A 25,287-nucleotide genomic window follows, 5' to 3' on the forward strand; every position below is an offset into this window, starting at 1 on the left:
ACTGACTTGAGTGAACCGAACCCTGGTCATGCTGTAGCTTGTCCACGGACACAATGGGTTGGATGTGTCACGTGACACCATCACATGTTGCTCACCGATCGTTTCTATGGCCGCTGTCCACTCTGTAGCGAGGACATCGGCGGACTTGGCGCTCTCGGTGGCATCATGAAAATGCACAAAGTCATTTCTCCACTTGAGTATGCGACGAGGCCATGGATAGATTTCTTCCTTGTATTGCTCCACCCGTGGGCAATGAGGGAAACGACATGTTTTGCCCAAAGCCGTTGAATATTGAGTGTTGCTTGCTCCACGATCGCCTTCTCTCGATCGAGCAAAGTGGTTCGGAGAGCCTCTGAAGATGGTGGCACATAGCTGATGCCGTACTCTCCTATTTGCTGCACCATAACTTTCAAATACTCCGACCTATTTCGATCACACATAGAAGAGGTTAGTATGATTATTCATAGTTTAAACTTTAGAGATCACAGTGGTGGAAACGACGATTTCGGAAGAAACGAGAGAGAAGATCGATAAAGCATACCTCGCCGCGACAAATGGGATATGGTCATGATAGAAGAATCGGGCCACGGCGGCATCCTCCTCTTTCCTTCTTCTTTGGGTCCCAAGAGGTGGCAAGGGTCCTTTGGCGATGAATCGGACCCGATGAAGATCCACTGCCACCGGCATCGGTACAGAAGAAGAAGGGAAAATGAAGGTCTTTGGGTCGATACCTTTGCGTGTGGGCTTGGATTTATGATTGAATTGCCGATCCTTTTTCTCAAGCTCCTTTCTCTTCTCGACGCTTACGTTGGTGCAAAATCTCATCTCATGTCCCGGCACTCGACGAAGAAAGTGTGCCCTCACTTTCTCATGCCCCCCTTTCCGAGTGTAAGAGCATAGCTTGCATGCCCATGCACGAGAACCTCCCGCCGCCTCCGAGGTCACTTCATCCCACCACGACCATTCCTTTGCCTTTTGAGTGTTGCTCGCATGAATGGAGGGGGTTGTACGAGAAGAAGAGGCCATGGATGTGTGTGTGTGTGTGTGAGAGAGAGAGAGAGAGAGAGAGAGAGAGAGAGAGAGAGAGAGAGAGAGCTTGATCAACGAGCCTTGTAGACTTTAGACTTGAGCAATGAGAGCTTCTTGAGCCTTGAGAGCTCAAGAGAGAGAGAGGTAGGAAGATTCAAGAGGGGGAGAGAGAGAGAGCTTGAGGCTTGAGCATTGAGAGAGGGAGGGAGAGGGTAGAGTGGTGAGCCTCAAGAGACTAGAGCTTGATAGGGTAGAGGCTAGAAGTTAGAACAATGCAATGATGCACTTGGAGTTGTGAAGGGAAGGGGGGTAGCATTATATAGGCCTTTGCTCACTTTCAAAAAAACCAGTCCAAAAATTGTGGTCGTTTTTGAATGTTGGCCGAAAATATGGCCCTTGATCTGAATCCGACCGTCCAGCCAGTCTGTTGCCGTTTCGCCCGTACCGATTTTCCACTGTCTGCCGGAACGCCTGTCCGTTCCAGGAAGTTCCATGACAACCCCTACTGCCGGAACGCCGTTCCGGTATTCCAGAGCCATGCAGAGGCGTTCCCCCGTAACTATGGCTGCCCCCCCCCCCCCCCCTCCCCGCTCTCCATACACCTCCTAGGGCTCCCCAAAGGGGACGCCCTGCACCCCAAGGCCTGTGCACAACATACTCATCTTGTGCCCTTACTCACACCTGTATAGTCCCAGCTGTCCATCAACCCCCACGACCTGGTAAACTGGGAAAATAGGGAGAAAAGGCAAGAGAAGCCTTGTGGGCTATACGGAAAAATACTAGCAAGGCTAGAAAAATACCCCCAACTTGTAGGAGCCTAATGGGCATGGAACCAAGCCAAAACCCAAGGCTAAACTTGTCCTGACATGAGAAAACTACCTCACACTGGCAAGCACAGCCACAAAACAACCCTCACTCCCTAACACTTGTCCTGGGAGAAACTGGGATCGACTGGACGAATCCAGAGAGATGCTTGAACTCTAACAATTTCTTCCATTCTCGTTGGTTTTCAGAGACATAGCACTTTAAAATGTCTAGGATTGAAGAATTAGTAGCAATTTCGCTTTGTCCATCTATTTAAGGGATATCTTTCTAAGGCTTGTATTGTGAACATTATGTCTCTGTATCTTGCATGAGGAAAAGCATGGGCTTCATCCATCACCTTTGTTCTAAGTGGTCGTGACCATCCTTAATAGAATAGGAAAAAAATTTAGTACTAGTTTGTAGCTGCTGCCAGATTTCACCCAAGTCGGAGTTGTCAGGATACATCTTGCGTATACATTCTTGCTTCCAGAATTGTGTAGTATTTGGAAGTGAAACATGGAGAGGAAATTGGCCCATCTCATTTGTTTCTTGGACAACTTACGTTGGGAGAGAAAATATTAAAGACTTTGATGATCCATCTTGATTGTAAAATCTGCTTCTAGAAGGTAGTGTTTCCAAACTAAGAGAGCACGAATAACTGCCATGAGTCCCTTTGCATAGATGGAAGCATGAAGCTCTGCATCACGAAGTCGTGTGCTTTCATAAGCTATTGCGTGGTCTTCTTGATTAAGAACTGAGCCAATGCAATCACCCGAAGCATCGCAATGTACTTCAAATGGTTTTTGGAGATCAAGTACAATGAAAATTGGTCCATGGGTGAGAAAGTACTTAAGCTTTTCAAAAGCTTCCTTCTGTTTAGCCCCCCATACAAAGGATATCCTTTTCTTTGTAAGACGGTGGAGAGGTGCAACAACATGTGCGAAATGGCGAATAAAGCGTTTGTAGCAGGATCAGAGGCCAAGGAAACTTCGGACATCATAAACCGAAGCAGGCTTTGGCCAATCTGAAATAGCTTGAACCTTTGTGGGGTCCATGCATACTTGATGATGGGAGACAATGTGTCCCAGATAGTGAATAAAAAATTCACTCTTTCTTAGCATTAACTTGAAGTTTATGCTGCTGCAATTCTTTGAACATAGTTTATAAGTGTCGTTTATGCTCTTCCTTTGTGTGAGAGAAGACCAAAATGTTGTCAAAGAAGATTCATGTGATTTGTCGATGAGATTGAAAGAGACGATCCATCATTCGATTGAAGGTTGTACGGAATGCAGTCTTATGTATGTCTTCAGGAGCAATAAGAATCTGATGGTAGTCGCTCTTGAGATCTATACGGCTGAAAATTTGTGCCCCTTGTAGCTTGTCTAAGATATCCTCGATTCGAGGAATCGGAAATCTATTCTTGATCGTAATTTTGTTTAGAGAACGATAATGAATGCACATTCAAGAATTGTTGTCTTTCTTCTGATCAAGCATTATTGGTGAACAATAAGGAGAAGTACTAGGGCGAACAAGAGCCTTCTTCAAAAGTTCATTTACTTGTTTAAGAATTTCTTCTTATCGTAGGAGAGTAACTGTGTAAGGCTGCCGATTTGGGGGTGAACTGCCCAGAATTAGATCGATATGATGATCTTCCGGTCTTTCAAGAGGTAATACATCTAGGAGAGTGTCAGTAAAGCAATCTTGATACTGATTAAGAAAAGTTAGGCAACCTTTATCCAATTTTGACAAAACATTTTCACCACTCATCTCTCTCTTTGACAAAAATCAAGTAAGCAAAAAGACACTTCTTTATTCCTCTTTTAAGAGTGATGTGATTAACCATGGATATAGGCCAATCACTAGCACTTGCATCTACATTAAAGGCCCTTTGAAAGAAAAGGACAGTTTCTTATTTTCCTAATCTGAGATAGGATGAATTTTGTATAGCCAAGGCATTCCCAAAATAACATCGCATCCTTGTATTGGAGCAGCTAGGAAAGACTCTCGATCCGAGTACTTTCCAATCTTCAAATTCAAATGTCCTTGCACTGGAGTAGAGTTCGTGGTCAACCCCTCAAACGCTGAACCAGAACTAATTGGAGTTCCCAACCTCTCGGGAGTGAGATCGAGAGGTTCTGAGATATCCAACCAAATGAAGTTATCCGTCGAGCCTGGATTAAACAGGATCAAGACTCTTTGCCCATTCAAACTACCCCACCCCTTGAGTAGCTATCTTTTTCCTTTCTCCTTCTTGGTGTTAGCATGTACATCAGGGAATGAATTTGATGCAGGAAGAGGAGAGCCTTTCTTAAGCTGTGGGCAATGTGGTTTCCTGTGGCCTTTCTCGCCACAATAGTAGCATTTGCTCTCTTTCGTGTAGGTCTTCAACTGAGAGGGAGTGACAAATTTACTCATCTTAGTCCCCTTTGGCTTCTTTTTTGGGCCTTTGGGCTGATCTGAAGGCCCCTTTCGTGTGGGGGTGTTTGTCTCAGTAGAGAGAGCCTTCTGCTTTGTATGAAAGATACTAAACTCCTGCTTGCGAGGAGTTCCTTTCGAATGCAAATTACTGGCTACCAGGGCGGATTGCTTCATAATTTGAAGGGTGTTTCAAGGGTACAACTTCTTGCTTTTTTGAAGTATTGGCTGGAGTCTAGCTTCAAACTTGCGCATCTTCTCTTCATGAGCAAATTTCATGAAGGGAGTGACTTTGAGAAGATTCTCCCAAAACTTGTCGACGTAGCCAGAAACAGCTTCATTCTCTTTTTCGGAGAGCCAACTCCATTCTTTCTTTACATTTGTCTCAAAGTTGGGAGGATAGAACTGAGCATAGAAGTGGTTTTTGAATTCCTCCTAGTCTTTGGATTTGTGCCCTTCTAGAGTTGTAGTAAGCCACTAATTGCTAGCTGTATCTTTCAGATACATGCTAACATGGCGTAGTTTTGAGCGTTCCTAGAAGTTGCCTTCTGCAAAGGCCACTTCAAACTGACGGATGAAAGCTAGTGCCTTGTTGACCACCCTTCTTCCGTTGTAGCATTCGAATTTGATGTCCTTATCATCAATGCCTCTTGGAGATAGCTTTGAAATCTTTATGCACAGGGATTTTGTCTCGACTCTTTCTTCGATCCTCGTCTTGCTTTCTTGCTTCCAATGGTTGCTCTACAGTCTCGTTCGGATGCAACTGGAGATCCTCATCAGGAATGATATTATACAAGTCCTTCATAAAAGAGTAATTTGGAAAAGGGATTGAATCTTCTTCGTGATGTCGAGAGGTTCCCACTACAAGATCCCTCTGAGGCTATGTTGGAGCCCCAGTATGAGGTATTTCTTGAGTCGGCACTGAGGGATTTTGAGGTGGCTCCTCTACCATCTTTGCTTTCCATTTTTCAAGGGTCTTAGGAACTTGTTGCGATTCTGGCTGAGAGAGAGTGGCTTGTCATTCTGCCATCTGCTTCCTGAGCCACTAGAGCTCTTATGCTTGTCCTGCCATGAGGGGTATTTTCTTTTTTTCTTTTCTACGAAGGACCGTCTCTCCTTAAGAAAGGAAAAGAGGTGACCTTGCTCTAATACCACTGTCACAGAAACAAGGGAGCCTCGCTCTGATACCACTGAGCACTGTCAAAAAATGGAAGTGTGCACTTACATACTTTTGTGGTTAGTTAATTAAGTTCACGTAACCACACGAAGAAATTAGAAAATATCGCAGAAAGAGACCACAACAATAGGGACCAGAAGATGGGCTGGTCCTCCCCCTTCAAGAGATTTCTATTAGTTCTGAACCATTACAAGTTTAAACCTTAAAAGTTTATATTGTTCCGTGTCTCGAGAGACTATTTTGATGCATAGAGATGCATGTATTCATGCGCCAATTTGGCTGAAACTAATCGTACCCCACGGTCAGTATCATAAAAAGGATATCCATGCAAATCATCAAGTGAAGAATCCAATTGCTGTAAACCTTGCTTTACAATTGTTCAAAAATTCATGAGGATTTGAGGATGCACATAAAAGAAGCTCAAGAGAAATATAAGAGTAACGCAGACAACATCGGATGCAGCACCCAACATACAAAGGGGGGAATAAGTATGGCTACTACGTCATGATCTACGCTCCTCTCGTCCTTGCCAAAAGCTAGATTACAAAGTGTCACGAAACTGCGACAAACACTAACCTTATTTGTTGGTACTCTTTCCTTGATTTTTGTTTAATTTTTGGGACCCTCTTTTTGAAATCACAAATGGCCGGAGATTGTATGGCCAGTGGCTGATGGTTGAGAGTTTCACTTGCAGCAGTGAAGGCCAAGCTGCCATGACTTGGTTGGGCCGATCGGCAGTGAAATCTGAGTAGTAAAAGGGTGGCCAGGCTCAGTTAAAGTCATTTAGGCCTCTCACTGAGACTTCATTAGTTGATGGGTACTAGGAATTTGAACCAAAAGGGCATAAGGGACACTGGGTGGCTCCAAAGAAAATTTGCAAGGACACCTTAGCGAGGAGAGCATCTGATTTTGAGTTTGTTAAGTGAGTACAGTGTGTGTGTGAGTAGTGGATGCAGGTTTACAACTTTAATGGAAAGCTTGCCTTCTCCTCTGTCTTATGTAGCACAATGATTCTGCTCTCGTGCACCTCTCTCCCCTTTTAAATATAGAATCATGATGCGCGGCTCAATTCATAGTCACAACCCATTTTTGGGCTTCCCGTCCCCACTTTTCTATCCCCACTTGCCGTCCCGCCCTCTTTTTTATACTAAAAATCCATTTGAGCTCCGTACCCCGTCCCCACTTCTCGGGACGCTTCTCTTGTGACTATGGCTCAAGTTCTATATATGTGTATGTACAACTCTGTGGGTTTATGCGTGATTGCCGAGGCAAGAGCCTCTTGCATAGGTACCGGATTAGCTAATTTCTAATCCCAAGCAGGTTGTACAGGTTGATTTAAGGAGATTTCTCACAAGAAATAGGGAGGAGACTTACAGGTTGTTGTAATTTTTTGCAGGTTTAGGGTTTGACTCTCTTTGATGCCTGAAGGTCCTAGGAGCTTCGAGGAAGCTAGGGAATTGCTAAACAGGTGTTCAAGGCATTTTAGAGGCTGAAAACAGAGGATTTAGCATGCTGTATTTCTTGCCAGGTTCGCAAAAGTTCTCTAATTTGCGTGGAAAGTCACCAAGTACATGGGGATTTTGTTTGTGTAGCCGAAATTGGGCTAGGGTAGGCAATTTAAGACCTAATAGAAGTGGGACAACTCGTAGAAGTTTACAGGTTTTCTCCAAGTTTAATTGGAAGAAAGAAATACCGAAAGGGGTGCCAACCTTTGGGCCCAGCACGGTGTCAGTGTCTGCTTGGGAGCACTCTAGTTACCAAGTCGTGATTTGTTTTGAAGTGTTGAATTCCAGTCACAGGTTTATTCGTGAAGCTACTTTGTGTCATGAAGTACAATTAAAGTTAATCAACGTATAGATCAAGTGAAAGCCAAAGTTTTGCGGCCCTTTAGTAAGGCTACTAGCCAGTTTCATGGTTCCGTCGCTGGAACAATATCACTTTTTCCTCAAGAAGTGGCCTTGGTTGGTTTTCGGTGAAGACACAAAGTACAGAAACTTGGAATTCCATTATTGCTGATAGGACGAATGACACCAAAGAAGAGGTTTTCTCTTCATAGGACAGACAGGTTGTTCCTCCCGTGTTTGAGGTTGGTGAGAGTTCACGACCACCACTGTTTGTACCTTTCATTGATGTGAATTCACCACAACCTCAAGGGATAATGATTGGGCAACTAGATGAGATGCGTTCAGGACACAGTTGGTAGCTGCTATGAATGTGTTTACTCGATTGGTGCAGAATCCCAAATTTATGGAGTTTCTGCAAACTCCACCAATGTCACAGCAGGCAAGGCAACTTTCTCATCTAGTGGTGCCGATTTGAGAATTGTTTGACTGTGGTTTTGATACCGGTTTCAATGATTGGTGATTTACTCCTAGGAGGAGTATTGAAGAGATTTGATGTTTGAGAATGTTTGCACATACTCATGGCCCGGACCCTTGTGGTTATTTGCAGGCGGAGTGTTGAATGTTTGAAAGGTGTTGTTTTTACTCATGGCCCGGACCTGGATGGTTATTTATGGGGTGAGTATTGAAGACAAGTCTTAGCATTGGTTACTCTTTAGCACCTCCAAGCGATGTAGGTTGCGGTCTGGGGAATGTTTGGTTGTAAAAGGCCTCTATATCTCATGGTCCGGACCTCTTTAGGTTATTTGTGGGAGGAGTGATGAGGGAATCCGCTCACGGCCCGGACCGGGATGGTTATTTGTGGGGGGAGTGTTCATCGGTGACTATGTTTTTGTCTTGTAACATGCATATGTGAGCATTTGTGTTGGATTGTGATGTGTCAACCATTGAATATTCCTAATTGGGTGAGATTGCTTGGGTATGTAATTTTAGTGCAGCGAGACACTTGATCAAGATTAGTGAGGGTTGGGTGATGGCTAATTTTGCTACGCCGGAATTATCAAGAGCTTCGATCTGGAATGAGAACATTGAATGTTCCTCGGAATGCCCCTCGGATATTTTTGAGCTAACTTGAGTTGTTTTGCAGATATGCTGTAATCGCGGTTGAGTACTCTTCTTTCAAAAAGGGAGGATGTCACAAACTGCTGACGTGTCAAGCCACTAAAGACCCGGCGGGTTAGGGATTTCAGAGGCTAACCCTAACCGACTTGCAGATATTGGCCGAGAAGCCTAAACCCTAGAAGCAGTAGAAGAAGCAGAAGTGTCTACCAACTTATAGTTCCTGTCAAAAGGGCCAAGTATTTAAAGTCTTTCCAACTTATGGTACCCCGTCCGATGGAGCCCAAAATAAATAAAGCACAGTCACCCTTACACACTTGTGTAGCTGTTGATGATGTGGCAAGGTTGTAGGGACCTTCCGCATTTTGCGTTGCTGATTGCCACATGGCACGGTACGGATAGTTCCACGTTTTGCACTGCTCGCTGTTGACGTAACAGGTTACCTACCGGACTTCCTGATTTTGCGTTGACAAATTTTTGGAGACCAGATGCTTTTAGATTCCATGTTTTTCATGTGTATTGCTTTTGGATGGGCCTAGGGTCTTCATATATTAACGTGGGCTTTTTCTCTAGCATTCTACCGCGGGCAGATGCAGAGCAAAGCCACAACCGTTGTACTAAGTTGAAGTAATATAAAGAAATTTCGAAAGGGGCGATAGGGTTTGCGGTCAGTGCTCTCTTGGGATGGAACTCCGCCTCCGTGTCTCGTGTGTTGTGCATCTCATTCAGTTCAGTTGTTATTGAAGTGCTTTAAAGTTTGTTCTTTCTGTTCTTTTCCGTTGGCACATGGTGCCCTCCCGTTACACTCGACGAAGAGTGTCAACATTCAAGTGACTAACCTAGTAGTGCCATGAGTCGTGTATGTCATCAAGGACATCACGGAGCTTGTAGAGGGGTTGTAGAGTCCTTGGTCCATTGTGCTGCCTCTGACCTCCTTGCCGGTGCTATCATCCCAAATGCAGATTGAATGCTTTGTGGAAACCACCTTTATGCCAAGCTTACACACCTCGTGCTAGACATACGATGGTCAAAGCTGTGGAACATAAAGTACCTTGGAGGAATGCATCCCCCCTCCAGTAGGATTCATTGATTTGTCGCTAATAAGGACAGACTTACTTTGTCTTTGTATGTTGGATAGAAGTTCCTTCAATGGTGTCATGTGACGTGAGGCACTGGTGTCTAGAATCCAGTCGCAAGAATCCCGTACAGTAAGGACTGTCTCTATCTTCAATGTCGATGAAGAAGTAGTAGTATCTCTAGGTGGACAAAGGCTGGTGACTTCGTTGCAGCCGAGGATTCTCTAGCACGCTTTGGGTTCGCCATCCGTCTTCTTATTGTGTTGCCTTTCTTTGCTTTATCCTTTTTGTTGAAGAACAATTGAGCCAAAAGTTGGAGGTAACATCCTTCGAGCTGATATGCTTAAACCCATGTGAAGAGTGGCTTGCAAGTGTCCCCTTGAGTGTTCCTTCAATTTGTTGATGTGATCTCATGAACAACTTTGGTACATCCAAGGTCCTCAATTGCATCTCCATTAATAACTTTTTTGTAGAAACTCGATCACACAAGGAAGCACGTCAATTCCAAATCATCTTTGCATCCTTCAGCAATTTGATGTGGCTGATTACTACTGGTATACTATTGAGGATGATGAATGACTATTTCCACAATGCCACTCCAACCGCATTCGCCGGCCTTATAAACTCCTTGGTAACAAAGCCTTCAAGCTTTGACGATCTGAAGACTGCCATGGCAAGACTTCATATAGCATAATCAATTGCCGGTTCGTTGGAAAAGTCGGAAGAGTAGGGATCTTGGTTGGCTTATTTGCAACTCTGGTGCACAATTGAAGGGGAACAATTTTCGTTTTCACTAAGCAAACTGGTCCTCCTTCCCATAAAGATTTGCAACTAGAATATTCATGGAGTCAGAAGAATATAGAAGGTTTTTTGTGAACGTATTACAGGATTTGCTTTCTAAGCAGCCACAAGGCAATTTACTGCACTTGCAGAATTTTCAACAGTTCTTGGACTATGTAAATCCTCGAGTCCGCAATTAGTTCCACACAAAATTGACCTAGCACTTCTAGGGCTTCTACTCAGAATTATTGGGAATCGTCCTCTATTCCACTTGGGGGAAGTTTTCGCCTGATGGCAGTAGGACTTACATTTTAACCACCTCTATTGGTGGATTTGCCGTTCCTACTTCTCCGCCCCCACCGCTGGAAATTTCATACTGGCAGAACTATCATAGGTATCCCCATATAATCATAGCAGCAAGGTACGGGATCGAAGGTATAATGCGGTGAAAAATGAGACGTGTACTAGACGGTTTTTTTGAGGACCCCAAATAGAAAGCGTGGTTTTATTGTCATAGAGCTTTCTTTGCATACCCCTAGCCATAAGTCATATATTATACATGTATCATGAACTATATGACATGGCACAGAAATTCATAATCGGATTTCACTTTCAACATTCACCAACCAAAGTATCTAGATTCATAACTAAAACTTAACTTCCAAGAGACAAGAGTCATAAAAACCATAAAAAACCTCTCGCCATTAACTAAAATAGAGCTCAATTTTATATATACGGGCTGTCCATAACATTCTTATACAAAATTTCTAAGGTTCAGAAAGACGTACATGTTTTATCAATGCTACATACTATACGCAAAAAACCGTCAAATCATGTATTCTAAATATAATTCGCACAGTATAACTGTTATGCATATATTATTAACAATTGCCACCTCCTACTCATACTAAGTGTGAGACAGACTCAAAAGCCCTCGAGTTCCATGAGGCAAAAATATGCCACCTCACCATAAATGTGCGAAGTGACACATTTATGCCACATCATTTAAAAAATGCTAATCTTGCTATAAAGAGATTGTGAGCGCATAAAGACCTAGGAATGGGGGGTTGTGCCTCAAGCCAGCCTATCAAGCGGGGACATGTACGTAGCTCAAGGGGCCTTGTGCAAGTAGATCTACCTCACATACAACAAAGGTTGTCCACATCCAATGGATAGACTCTTTGTTTGACATGTCCATTTGTGTACCGATGTCCAAACTAGTATGTCAGGTTTCCGGCTAGTTTGACCGTAATTTACTAGCTGTTGTTTTGGGCAAATTTGGGTCCTTTAGGGCACTATTGCCCATGGGGCTAAGGGCCAAGGTTCAAAGGGGTGGGGCCAAAGTTAAAGGGGGTGGGGCCAAAGCTCAAGCCTCAGGTGCTACAAAGATGCCATTTGGGACTGTCAACTTTGGCATCCTAAGCTCTTTTCTAGACTCTCTCTCTCTCTCTCTCTCTCTCTCTCTCTCTCTCTCTCTCTCTCATCGTACGTGTCATATTAGCTTTGGCTTAGTTCATTTTATACCGTGCTAACATCGGACTGTACTAGCATTAGATGCTCAGACATGTCAACCTTGCATACTGCCGAGCACAACCACAAAATAACCCTCCCTCCCTTATGTATTCCTAGGAGATATTGGAGCCACCACCAACAAGAGGTACCAACAAGAGGTGAATTGCATTAAAAAGACTTGGAGAGAAATAGGCCTCTTGTATCATTATCGCAACAAACTCAGAAAGTAATTCATCTTCTTGCTTAAACTTGAGGTCCTAGTCAGTTCTTTGTGGATGCTGCAGTAGGTGAGCATTGATTATTTTTGTGATCGTGATTAGGCGATGTTCATAATGTGTTGGCTTTTGGCATTGTGAGCATGGATATGGACCATATCCAGCTTAGTCCTGGTGGAGGTGCGAGCAATCTCACATGCATTTTGTGACAGGCCATCCTGGCATGATGTACGTACGGTAAAGTTCTTGTTTGTATGGCTGGCATAGGTTTTATGGACTTGGTAGTTTGGGGATCCCATTAACATCTGTATTGCCATTGGTAGACATAATTGTCTAGCCTAGTGCCTTTCTAGGATGATTGTTAGTAACGGCTTGTTTTGTTACTTGTTGCCGTGGCAATTACCATTGTTTGTTATAAGATATTTGCTTGATTTCTATGCCCTCCATATCCGACAAGGGGTGTGAATTGAGGCTTAGCTACTGGGTTATGCCTACATCTAGGAAGTAAGGGCCTCTCTCTCTCTCTCATATATATATATATATATATATATAAAATATTCAATTACCTGTTAATTTTACACAGAGCACTGAGGAGAAAAGAGAACATAGATGCGTCCAGCAACTAGATCGTCACTCTGCACACAAAGACCGACAACTTGTAGGCCCCAAAGACTAGCGCCCCTTTCGGTATTATTCAATTGCAAATAGACGATCCGAACACTTAGATCAAACTCTCACAAAGCTTTCCAAACCTGGCGAGGGCTGAAATTGCAGGTTTTTGACCCAATTTCGGCAGCACGACGACGCCAAAACCCCTGTAGGTCAAAAGTACAGGTCTAGGACGGATTCCCTCGCAATTTAGAAGCTTTTTGGTGAGCTGTAACAGAATTTCAGCATGCTATAATTCCTTGTTTTTTCACCGCCAGTGCCCAAAGCTCTGTATAAGCATCCCAAGACCTTCCCAGGGCTCCCTTGATGATTTCTTGCAGTTTAGGTGCGAAACCCTAAACCTGCAGAAAAACACAGCAGGCTGTATTTCTCTGTTTTGGATCGTTTTGAGCAGAGCGAACACGTCTACGCGTGTCCCAAGGTTTCCCACACGAAATGGGACAGTTCCCTTGTAATTTGGACGAGTTTTCACACGAGAAAACTATCGAAAGTCGCAATCTTTCGGGATGGAACTGTGCTTCCTGTGGGGGATTAGTAATTAGCTAATCCGGTACCTGTTCAGAAGGCCCTTGCCTTGACAAACGCGCATAAACCCCCGAGAAGTATACATGGTCAATTGGGAAGGCCAACTAGTGGGGCATTACCATATGTGCAAAGAGAAGAGAGAGACGCGTGAGAGCAAATCGTTGCGCTACATGAGACAAAGGAGAAGGCAAGCTTTGCATTAAAGCTGTGAACCTGCAACCACTACTCACACACACATTGTAGATGCACACTAACTCAAAAATCAGACTCCACTCTCATTTGGGCGCCCCCTCTTGCTGAGGTGTCTTGCAGGTTGCTCTCCTACTGCATGTGTCCAATTTGCCCTTTTGGTTTAATTTCCTAGTACCCACCAACTTATAAAGTTGTCAATGACTTGCCGAGTGGCCCAAATTCCATTTGGCGAACACAAGCTTCCATACTCATCCGAATTCAATGCTAACTGGCCCGACCAGTTCTTGGCTGACTGACCTAGATTCCCGATGTGAGAAACCTGTTCGGTGGCAGCCGTTTCACACTGGCCATGCAATGTCCTCTTGCACCTCTTCAAGGGTTTCGGCGGGAAAACAAGTAAAAATAAAACAAATAAAAATATGTAGTACATATTTAAAGAAGGCAACATGAAAAATTCACCTCCTAGTGACAGTGCACTCTCTGGACCCATGGACCTCACGAAAAGAAATAGGAAGGCAAGATTTCGGATATCGAGATGTTTTTCGGTGATGAAAAACTTGTTGAATAGTCAAACTCCTCATCAAAGTGAGGGGACTGACTCCTCCAATAGTGCCTGTTGTAAGAGGCACCTTTGACTAGATCTCCAAGGAATCCAAAGGTTGCTGAACTGGCCTATCGTGGGACATCTCAAGCTATTGGTCATTCTTTGTCTGTTTGTTTAGCTGCGTTGAAACATCCTCTCGCTCCCGATTTGGTGACCTCATCATAGAAGGTCTGTCTAGGGGCCACTGTGCCTCAACTTACATTTGTCTCACTATGCGTCTGTAAACACCTCTCTGACCGAGGTTTCCAAATGGCTTAGTTATTTTACCTAGTGTAAATGAACTGTGTCTGCTAAAGGAAGCAGACCTACCTACTGACTCAAGTTGGATTCTAAATGATTCTGTAGGTGTGATTCCTGTTAAAAAGTTTTTGAACTCTTCAAGAAGCATTAAGTAGAAATTTTCTCCTTTATGGCTCCAAACTTTTGACTTTACAACACTATATACAAAGCTAAATTTTGAGGATCTTAAATTCAGAGTCAAGTCTCTTATTTGAAAAAACTTTGTATACAAGCTTGAGAAGGATAGGTATAAGGCATTGCTAGTAGAAAAGTGAGCCTTGAACTTTGACTTCTTATGGTTAAAAAGTAAGAATGTAGACGTAGACAAAGGAAGAAAGAGATTCACCAGGATTGTCGATGACATTGACATGATATCTTGGTTAGATTTTCTTTTGGATAACTGATATATAACCGTCAGTGACTCTCTTTTCAAGCAAAGATATCCCTATGGGCACCAATTGTGGTGTTTTTCTTGCTAATTTCTATCTTTTTACTTATGAGTTTGATTTTATGGAGTGTCTTGTCCTTGCTCCAAAATTTTTGCACAAGTTATGTATTGCAGGACACTTTGTAGATGATCTTTTTGTTCGTGATGTCCTTCTTTTCAAGATTTTATGTACTTGAATTCGAGTTCCGTAGGTGGAGGAATTTCTGGAGTTCTGTGAACTTACTGTACCACAAATAGTGATTGCTATGCCTTTGACCTTAAGATGTTTCAGACTCCCTTGGGATTGGAAGTAGATATCTATGATAAACACCTTGAACCGGAGTATGCCAATCCAAATATCATGCATATGCCTCACATTTCTTCGAACATTTCTCTTTTAGCTAAGTGCGGCGTCTTTTGCTCACAACTATTTAGATTTTCTCGTCTTTGTTCTAGTAAATCTTCTTTTATTGTTCAGTCGTGCCATCTTATTGCTTTACTCGTTGAGAAAGGATTTTGATTCAAAAGAATCATGAAAAATGTTCGTTCATTTTTGCATCGGGGTAAGTTTATTTTCAATGTTTCTTCCTTTGGAATGTTCAAGATAATCAGAAGTAATTTCAATAAAAGTGGGAAGCTTAAAATCCCACTTATTGTTTGACTTAGTAACTCACTATTTTGCTGTTTTGATTTCTAGCGCTTCTAGTATTTTTGCTCTAGCTTGACAAATGCTAGCCTTACTCATGGCTGAGTTTGCCCATCACCTCCGGAGGGTGATAGAAACTTGGTTCGTTGGTTTTATAGAGTAAGTTCAAAGCATGAATGACCTCTATACAAACTTATACCTACTCTTGGGCACTGACGATGTGAGTAGTTGTGATAAATTCTATTTGGACAAGCAACGAAGTTGAGGTCACATATTGTCAAGTTTTGATCTTTGTACTCCTTTGGTTTTTTCCAGCCTCTTCTTTGCTAGTTTGTAGTAGTATTCATTTCTAGTTTTTAGCTTACATTAGGACTTAAGAATTTGTTCCTTTAGAAGTTGTTGTGTGGGAGTCTGATTTCTAGGATTAAGTCTTTGAGATGTCTTATCCTTTTTAGTTTAAAATTGAGTACTTCTTTCAAGTTTTAGCTAAGTAATCTCCTTCAACTTATTTTGCGTATGCCTTTTCTATAAACATTTTTAAGTAAATAATGGTTTGTTTTATCTAGTTTTGTTTAGTAGCAGATAAAGTGATTTAGTTTTTTTTTTTCTTGTGTCCCTTGCTTTTGTAGTTTTATGAGTGTTTTATCCCCTCTTATAATTTGTGAGTTCAGAATATTCTGAACTTATGAAGGTATATATATATATATATATAGACTATGCTTGCCTCTATCTACCTGCCCGTCTCTATCGTTGGCTGTGTGTGTGATCAACGTTGTGTTGCTGTTGAGCACTTTGCTGTTGCTGACTCTGACCCCTTTGATGTCTATCATGCTTTCGCGCAATGTCCTATTGCTGTGCAGAACTCTCGGGGTTGGCTGTGGCTATGAGGGCCGTCCCCTCCTGCGACCAGTCTGTCTTTGTTGTCGCCCTCTTAGGCAATCCCTCACGAGATGCCCCATCTCATGACATGTAAGGCACTGGTTCAATCTGTCTATAACTGCGATCCTCTGCGAGTGTAGCACCCCTTTCCACTCAAAAGTGATGGTATCTGGAAACTCTGTGGCCGGGGTGGTAGCCCCCTTTATAGATGGCTCAGATGTCTGGGTCTATACAGAGTACATAAATGGTATTGAATAATTAGAACCCATCTGCCTCAATTTATCAGGCAATCAAAATTGTGATGTCAGCTTTGGAAAAACATTTTTTACAGGATACTTCGGGACCTGGCGAATGGGATGGATGGAGGCAACGGATGTGTGAATAGAAGGCAGCAGCAAGAAGGGTGAAGCAGTAGCCTCTGCACGAAGCAGCAACGAATGAGGCGGGTGCACATAGTAGATGGGGCGGAAGCAAAAGATTGGTTAAAGGGTCCCTCTTGTGAAAATGATTAGGGTGGATAGGCGGAATGTGGTTGTGTGGCGCAGGCAACCGGATGCCGTTGGACTGTTGCTGCGAAGCACAAGGGTGTAGGGCAATGCAATGCAGCATGTGATTGTCCAATGCCTAGAAACGCAGGTCATGAGGAGCTGCGCATGTCACGAGGGATGAAAGGGCACATAGGGAAAGCAGGTGATGGGTTGGGAGGTGGTGAAAGCTTTAGGCGATGGCTATAGGCAGGTCGATAGGCATAAGCTGCCCCCCCCCCCCCCCCCCCCCCCATCTCTCTCTCTCTCTCTCTCTCTCTCTCTCTCTCTCTCTCTCTCTCTCTCTCTCATGGTGGAAGGAGAAGGCCAACCTCCTTCAGATGGTCTTCAACGAAGGCGCACAATGGAAGAAGGAGAAAGAGAACCTAAACGTAGAGATACAACCACTTAAGGCGGACTCACAGGCACTCAAAGAAGAAGTCTCAGCCCTCAAACGGGAGCTTATCGACAAAGCAAGCAGTGGACTAGAGGAAGGTGAATTTCAGCCCTTTGTGATAGAGAAAATCAAGGTAATCAAGGAACAGGTAAGGATGATCAAAGAGGAAGAGAAATGGAATGTGGCTAAGACGTCTTCATGGGCGGATATGATAACAAAGACACAGAAGAAGGTGGACGAGGCCGAAAAATGGATTGAGGTTACCAAGAAAGGGAAAGGTACGGAAGCTCCTTGTACACAGACGCTTATCAACATGACCCTCGAAGAGGAACAAAGAAGGCGGATGCGGGCTCTACATGTGAGAGTGACCGGCCTCAAGGACATAAAAATGTGGAGAAAGAGGTCACAAGCCTCACATCCATAATGGGGGTGGAGAAGCCTTTGCACACAAAGGCATGGAGAGTAGGCAAGAAAAGTGATGGCCCGGGAGAGTTTTCAAAGGAGAGAGCTCTCATACTACGCTTCCCCTCCTTGGAAGAGAAGAAGGAATTCTTGAGGAAGAGGCGTACTCTCAAGAAGACGGGTATTTTCCTCGGCGATGACCTTACTCTCTCACAGCTCGCACATATGAGAGAGGTAATGCCAGAGATTACAGCGGCAAGGGAGAAGGGAAAGATAGCCTTCTACAGAGATGGTTGGGTGGTGATTGTAGAGCGGCGCGTTGCATGACGGTGCGAGACCTATGGGACCACACCGAAGATTGCTACTTGGAATTGTAATGGGTCTATGAGGTTGGACGTTGGTGCATTTGAGGATAGTTTTAGAGACAGGGACATTGTATTCTTCTCAGAGACTCACCAGGCCCCTAGACAGGTGATGCCACATGTGGTGGGATATAGATGGGAGACAGCCCACAGGACAGCTTCGAGATTTGAGCATGGGAGTAGAGGTTCAGGAGGAGTAGCAGTGCTATTTAGAGAGGAGCTACAGCCACCACTACTACATATTGTACGGAGAGATGATTATGCTAGATACATGTGGGTGAGACTGAGAGCTGACACAGGTCAATTTCTATACATTGCCATATGTTACTTTCCTCCCAGTACGTTAGTATATGTTGCATCTAGAGGGCAGTCACCTTTCTCTATACTAGACGATGACATATGGGAGTTTTCTAGGGATGGTGATATCATTGTCCTAGGGGACTTCAATGCCCGAACGGGCAACTCTTAGAGAGTCTTCTACGACACTTCAGATGAGATGCTTAGAGAGTTGGATGTGGGTGAGTTGGGGCTTGACAGGCGCTCACATGACAGAGAGCAGACGGAGTATGGGAGACACCTCATGGAGATGACGACTATACATGGGTTAGCCATACTTAATGGCTTACAACGATTTCTTGCCGGTTTCACATGCTTTCCACACAGACATGGGGCCAGTACAATGGACTATGTTATGACACAGCCGAGCTTTGTCCCTTGCATTCAGGATTTCACAGTGGGAGCCAGGCCAGTGGGCGTAGCAGTGGATCCTGCTCTCTTGACACTGTCTGTTTCATTTCAATATAATACAGCCCAGACATCAGGAGGCAGGTCACACTTGTTGTACATTTACACCAGAGAGTGATTCCGTTTATACAGAGGAGATCTGGGACCGTCTATGGGAAGGCACAGCTAGTACAGGCCTCTCAGTGGAGGAGTGCACCACTCTATGGACTGAGACACTGCATGGTGCTGCATCAGTGGCATACCCACACACTCAGCCGGGCAGGAGACGACATTCTGGGAGCATGCCCCAGAATAGTTGGTATGATGAGGAGTGCAGAGAGATGAGAGCCCAGCTTTAGAGGGATCTTCTTTTAGGAGTCATCACTTACTAACAGTCACGGATTGCTTCCCGGCGCCTTGTGCGACGGAAGAAGCGAGCTTACATGGCTCAGATGGAGCTAGACTTATATCAGATGTTCTTGAGTAGGGACTCAGGAGAGGCATGGCGACTCTTTCATGAGCACTCCCCTCCCCCAATGATTATTTCACCCGATGTGTGGGGCCAATATGCAACATTGTTATATACGGTTCCTTGACAGGAACCCCTTCCAGACCCTACAGAGCCATGCCCAGCTACGAGCACCTTCTTTGCCACTGGGATGGTACAGAGGGCCATTGACAGGATGAGGACCGGGAGGGCATATGATCATGACGGTCTAGTAGCGGAGCACTTTATACATTCTAGGGATATGTTGATGGAGGTTCTTGTAGTGTTGTTCAATCGTGCCATGTGTGAGGGGTTACCTGAGACTTGGAGGTTGTCTACTATTGTACCTATCTTCAAGGCAGGTGATCCTACAGAGCCTGGGAACTATTGCACTATTATGGTTGGACACACATTGGCACGGTTGTATGCATCCATTCTTGAGCAGCACTTGAGTAATTGGGCAGAGGGTGAGGGTGTACGAGCAAAGGGTCAGGCCGGTTTCAGGTTTCTCCACTCTTAATTATATTTTGACACTCAGAGCCATCATTGAGGAGGGCACGTCACATGGGAGACGGATTTATTATAGCTTTGTGGCTTCCCGCAAAGCATTTGACATGGTACCGAGAGTTCGATTGATACACAGACTACGGGAGATGGGGGTGCCCATAGAGTTGATTTGGGGGATTATGGTTTTGTACAGATCAGTTATGGGACATGTACGCACTCCGGAAGGGGTATCTGATTTAGTTCACTCTACTATTGGGGTGAAACAAGGATGCCCATTGTCTCCTACTCTATTTGATATGTATGTTGATGAGGTGTCTGATTACATTGACAGAGAGGGTGACAAAGGTGCCCAACTGGCAGGGACGTGGATCCCATTGTTGTTATATGATGATGGTATTGTGTTGATATCTGACTCACAAGAGGGTATGCAACGACATTTGGATGCACTACACAGTTTTGCAGAGGATAGTGGATTGTGTGTAAACCTTGGTAAAACCAAGGTTATGGTGTTTAACACCACACCACATTGGATCAGAAGATCAACACCTACTTTCACATATGGTCAGGAGATTGTGGAGTACACAGATGCATACACTTACCTTGGGGTAGTCTTTACTGGGCCGAGATTTTCTTTGAGAAGAGCAGCAGAGACTAGACTGACTAGAGCTTATGCGGCTTTGGGAGGATCGGAGAGTACGTGTTCGTAGGTTCAATTCCAGGAATCTAGGACAAAGTTATGGCTCTTTGATACTTTGGTTGCCTCTTCTATGCTATATGGGGTGCAGGTTTGGGGACCTTCTGTAGGCCAGGAAATCTATGATCTCTCGGCTGATTAGAGCCAAGGCCTCCGTACCGCATGATATTATTCGAGCGGAGTTAGCTGCCCCCCCTATGGAGATTGAGGCGCTTAGAAGATCAGTCTCCTTTGTACACAGCCTATGGGATACTACCAGAGATAGATATGCCAAGTTGGCCCTAGAGTCCTCCAGACAGTTAGCTCTACAGGGGGATACATCATGTTGGTATGCACAGATGACATCATGGTTTCAGACACATGGCTTCACCATGGACAGGCTGCCTCCTTTTCAGTACTCCCTGCAGGCACCCCTAATGTCTCTGACACGGGTGGAGATTAATAGACTCATTCGTCAGGATCTGATCCAGCCGGACACGAGGAGGACATGGATAGAGCCGGTACAGGAGTTGGGCACGAAGATGGCTTTCTATAGAGAGCATCTTCTTCACCTCACAGGGGATGGGTTTGTGATTCGACCTAGCTATATGGACACACATCTCTCTGCGTTGTGCCATTGGCCAGATACGCACATCCTCACATCAACTCGAGATTGAGACTGGCAGATTCAAAGGGATACCAGCAGATAGCAAGATATGCCGCTTATGTCATCTAGAGGCAGAGACAGAGTTACATTACATATGTCATTGCACAGTGTACTATGAGATACGAGGCCGTTTTCATTGTCTATTCAGAGAGGGTTTTGGGCCTCTATCTAGGGTCATGAGTTATGAGGATCAGAGATGTCTTGGACTGTTGCTACTTGAGTTACACAGGCATAGAGACACTTTACTGAGGAGAGCTGGAGAAAGACAGTCCCAGAGACAGATTACAGATTTCTTTACACTAGATATTCGACACCCAGAGGAGCAGCCACCATTGCAGAGCTCTGCCCGCACTCATACTACCACTACTGGCACTCTCATAGACCGAGCATTGGAGCTAGGGAGATCTAGACGACCGCGATTGAGGAGAGGAGCTACATAGTATCAACGGAGACTACAACAGAGGATTCGAGCCATACTTTCTTGACGTCCAGAGTGCAGATGAGGATGGATCTCTACCATATCCCCCCCCCCCAAATTGTACTACACATTGTATTGGGCACCTTTTGTAGTAGCTGGCACATCCATACAGTGCCAGCTTGTAGTAGTTTTAGTTCTTCTTGATTCCGGACATGGTATCAGATTCACTATCTTGTAACAGCTTGGTCTTATAGGTCATTTTGGCCTTTTGAAGACGTTAATATATCATTTCATTTCATTTCTCTCTCAGTATATGTACACACACACGCACGCACACACAAGTGTGCACACGTACAGAGTGCATGGCTTTGTTTTTTTGTGCTGTCTTAGGAGATAGATCATAGACATGCATATAAGGTTGGGACGGGCATTAATAAGGAGCTTACACTGGAAGTATACTGGCCTTGGACAAGAGCTGTAAAGTAATCATGCAAATATATTGCGATCTTCTCTGTGCCTTAGTCTTTTCAGCATTCTCACCTTATATAAATTGTGCAGGGGTTTCAGAATTCGAGTTTCTTCAAGTTTCGAAGCACATGCTGCAGAAAAGTATTGAGTGGATGATAAGAGGCTTGGGCTGAAGTGTCTTTGTGTTTGCCTGGTTCTTACCCAATATTGGCTTGGAGATACAGAGTCCAAATTTTCAAGCATGGTGTAGTGCAGTCGCAATGTGGAATTGCATTTTAAAGTTTTACAAAGTCAAAAAGGATGGCAAACATCAGCACCAAACCTCAACTTCCACGAACTTTATTATGGAGGCAACAGGGTCTTGTGAGCGAATTTCCAGCACAGGAGGGTACATATGTAGACTTGTCAACTTCACAGAGTAAAAGTTGGGAGGCATGTAGCTTAGAGCAGGCACTTGTCAATTTAGATAGAAAACCTGACCTTCCTTCTGTCAATGATTTTATTGACATTCTCCAAAAGTGTAGAGCTAATAAAAATTTGAACTCTGCACATCGTATATACCTCCAAGCTCGTAAACATGGGCTGGAGGTCCATAAAGAAGTTGGCAATTACCTTGTGCCCTTGTTTGTTGAATGTGGGGCTCTTCTTGAAGCTCAGCAGATGTTTGATAGGTTGGTGCATCGCAATGTGCACTCATGGACTTCTTTGATAGCAGGGTATGTGCAGTCTGGGCAATCAAATTATGCTGTCAACCTGTACCAGAGGATGCAAGAAGATCATGTTCACCCTAACAGTTTCACTCTTGTGGCAGTTTTGAAAGCTGCTAAGAAATTGGATGATATCCAAATAGTTCACCTTGACGTAGTCGAGAAGTGTTTGGAGAGGGATCTCTTCGTTGCTAGCTCTTTGATTGATGTGTATGCCAAAAATGGGGCTGTCTGGGATGCACATAAAGTTTTTAATACGCTGCCTGGAAGGAACATTGTTTCCTGGACCGCACTAATTGCAGGATATGCTGAGCATGGGCCAGGCCAAGAAGCAATAAAATGCTTTGAAGAAATGAAATCTGAGGGTGTCGCTCCCAATGAGGTAACATACATTTGTGTTTTAAAGGGTTGTGGTACCTCAAACAGCCTCGGTGATGGCAGGAACATTTATGCGGAGATTACAATGAAAGGATTAGGAGAAGAAACTGTTGTAGGGAGTACCGTCGTCGATATGTTTGCCAAATGTGGTTCACTTCAAGATGCACAGAAAACCCTCAATAGCCTGAAAGTTAGAGATATTGTGTCTTGGAATGCATTGATAGCAGGCTATGCAGAGCATGGGCCTGGTCAGGAAGTGCTGACATGCCTTGAGAAAATGCAGTTAGAGAAAATCCCTTTGGATGCTGTTACGTTTGTTTATGCATTGAAAGCTTGCGGCAATATAGGTGCCGTTGAGCAAGGGCAGGAACTGCACTTGGAAATTGCCCGAAAAGCGTTAGAGGGTGATTGTCACATAGGAAGCACTTTGGTTGACATGTACGCAAAATTTGGCCGGACTTCTGATGCACAATGTATTTTTGACAAGCTTACACTGCGAGATGCGGTGTCATGGAATGCCATCATTAAAGGATATGGCATGAATCATGCTGGCAAGAAGGCCGTTGAGTACTTTGAGGATATGCAAAAAGAGGGCATAAAGCCTGATGGTGTCACATTCACATGTCTATTAAGTGCATGCAGCCATGCAAGACTGGTAGGTAAAGGACAGGAGATTTTTGAATTGATGTCCACAGTTTATGGTGTTATTCCGACAATGGATCATTATAATTGCATGATTGATATACTTTCACGAGCAGGTCGCATTTATGAAGCCCTTAGATTCATCGACAGTATGCCATGCTCGCCATCTGTTGACATGTGGACAGCTCTACTGAGTGCTTGCAAAGTTCACGCTGAAACAGATTTGGGATTTGCATGCTTTCAGCAGCTTGTGAAGGCAGATGCAGAATGGGCCGTTCCTTACGTTTTAATGTGGAATATCTATGTAAGTGTGGGACGCTTGGAAGATGCTAACAAAATAGAGGAGCTGAGAAAGAAGGCAGGGGCAAAAAAGAAGCCTGCAAGGGCCTTGATTGAGGTGAACAAAAAGGTTCATGAATTTGTGGTGGGCAGGAATGATAGTAAGGAGGTTGCTTCAATGCTCGAAACTTTGCAGTCTCGCATGGAAAGCAGAGGTTGTGTGCCTAATCTTGAGTTGGTTGCAGGGCTTCTTTCAGATGATGGTAAGGAAGCTGCATTATGCGATCATGCAGAAAAGTTGGCCTTAGCTTTTGGGCTCCTCAATACCCCACAAGGGCATACACTGCGTGTGACAAAAAATATGCGGATGTGCAGTGATTGTCACATTACATCAAAGACAATATCCAGAATAGAAAAGAGAGAGATAATAATTCGAGAAGTTTACCAGGTGCATCGCTTCAAGGATGGTCTGTGCTCTTGTGAAGACAACGGATAAGAACTAATACTATTGATAATTGGGCACTGCGTTGTCTGACTTCTCAAAATGCAACATGCCGACGCTTCGGCCTGCCGATAGGCTGCCATCACCCTCGCCTTTACCCCATTGCTCACCTTCAAGTTGACAGAGGCCCACTCAATCATCTGGTTGGTCGACCACTCCTCGCTGGAGATCATCTCAGGGGTATTTTGCCAGGAATCTGTGACAGGTCTCTTCCACCCTCGCCTGCCAGGACACTCTTCATATGAGGAAACTTGGGGTGCCAAAACATTCTTGTGACTGAATGCTAATGGGGCTGAAATACAAGGTATTACATAGTTGATGCAGGAACAAGGGCGTGAATTTATACAAGGCGAGTGGATGCACCAGACAGGAAAATTCCCAGGACTGAACCTTGAAATCTTCAGAGAGGCACCCTTTCCATGCCCCATGGCTCAATCGAGAAGGTAAAACTTTGTTCAACTATAGTTCCCTAGTTCAACTATATCTTGTGTAAACCGACAAAGCTGGAGCTATTGATGTGCAACAGCTTTACTTAATTCTACGCAATTTACAAAAAGACAGAAAAATTGGAAATAGTGCTTCAAGTTGGCTGCCAAAGGCACTGAGAGGAGACTTGGGTTCCTTTTTTTAGTGTACATACAATCATAGCACCGGCAGAAAATTTCACATAGAACAAAAGCCGACACAGCATCCGACAATACTTTACTAGATAGAATGGCTCTCAAAGAGGATAGTCAATAAGGAGTCACATTAATGTTCTTTCTAAGGGGCTGCAGTGAAATCATTAAGGTCCCCCTAGAATTCATGGAAGAACTTGATTAAAGATGTCAACCAATCACTACAAGGAAAGTGTATTTGGATTCTTATATGCATAGCATCTGATTACCCAATACATCTATGATTTACATTCGTACTTTTTAATGAAATTGAAGTGCCAGTAACAATAGTATCGTGCACATTTT

The 25,287-nt window shown here is 44.1% G+C and overlaps 1 protein-coding gene across 3 annotated transcripts in view; it reads left to right on the top strand.

Moving 5' to 3' along the window:
• Positions 1–25,269, top strand: part of LOC147418873 (pentatricopeptide repeat-containing protein At5g40410, mitochondrial-like) — a 68,949-nt gene extending 43,680 nt beyond the window's left edge. The window contains exons 2-3 of one of the 3 annotated variants that reach the window (XM_086505466.1): positions 21,740–21,831; positions 21,908–25,269. In XM_086505466.1, the coding sequence (XP_086361592.1) occupies positions 22,118–24,319 (2,202 nt within the window). In that variant the 5' untranslated portion in view covers positions 21,740–21,831; positions 21,908–22,117 and the 3' untranslated portion in view covers positions 24,320–25,269. The remainder of the gene's footprint in view (positions 1–21,739; positions 21,832–21,907) is intronic. The other 2 variants (XM_086505465.1, XM_086505467.1) reach the window with 2 other exon arrangements.
• The last annotated feature ends 18 nt before the right edge of the window (positions 25,270–25,287 follow it).

Source organism: Adiantum capillus-veneris, chromosome 29 (genome assembly GCF_014529385.1).
Source record: "Adiantum capillus-veneris isolate H3 chromosome 29, ASM1452938v2, whole genome shotgun sequence".
Classification (NCBI taxonomy): Eukaryota; Viridiplantae; Streptophyta; class Polypodiopsida; order Polypodiales; family Pteridaceae; genus Adiantum; species Adiantum capillus-veneris.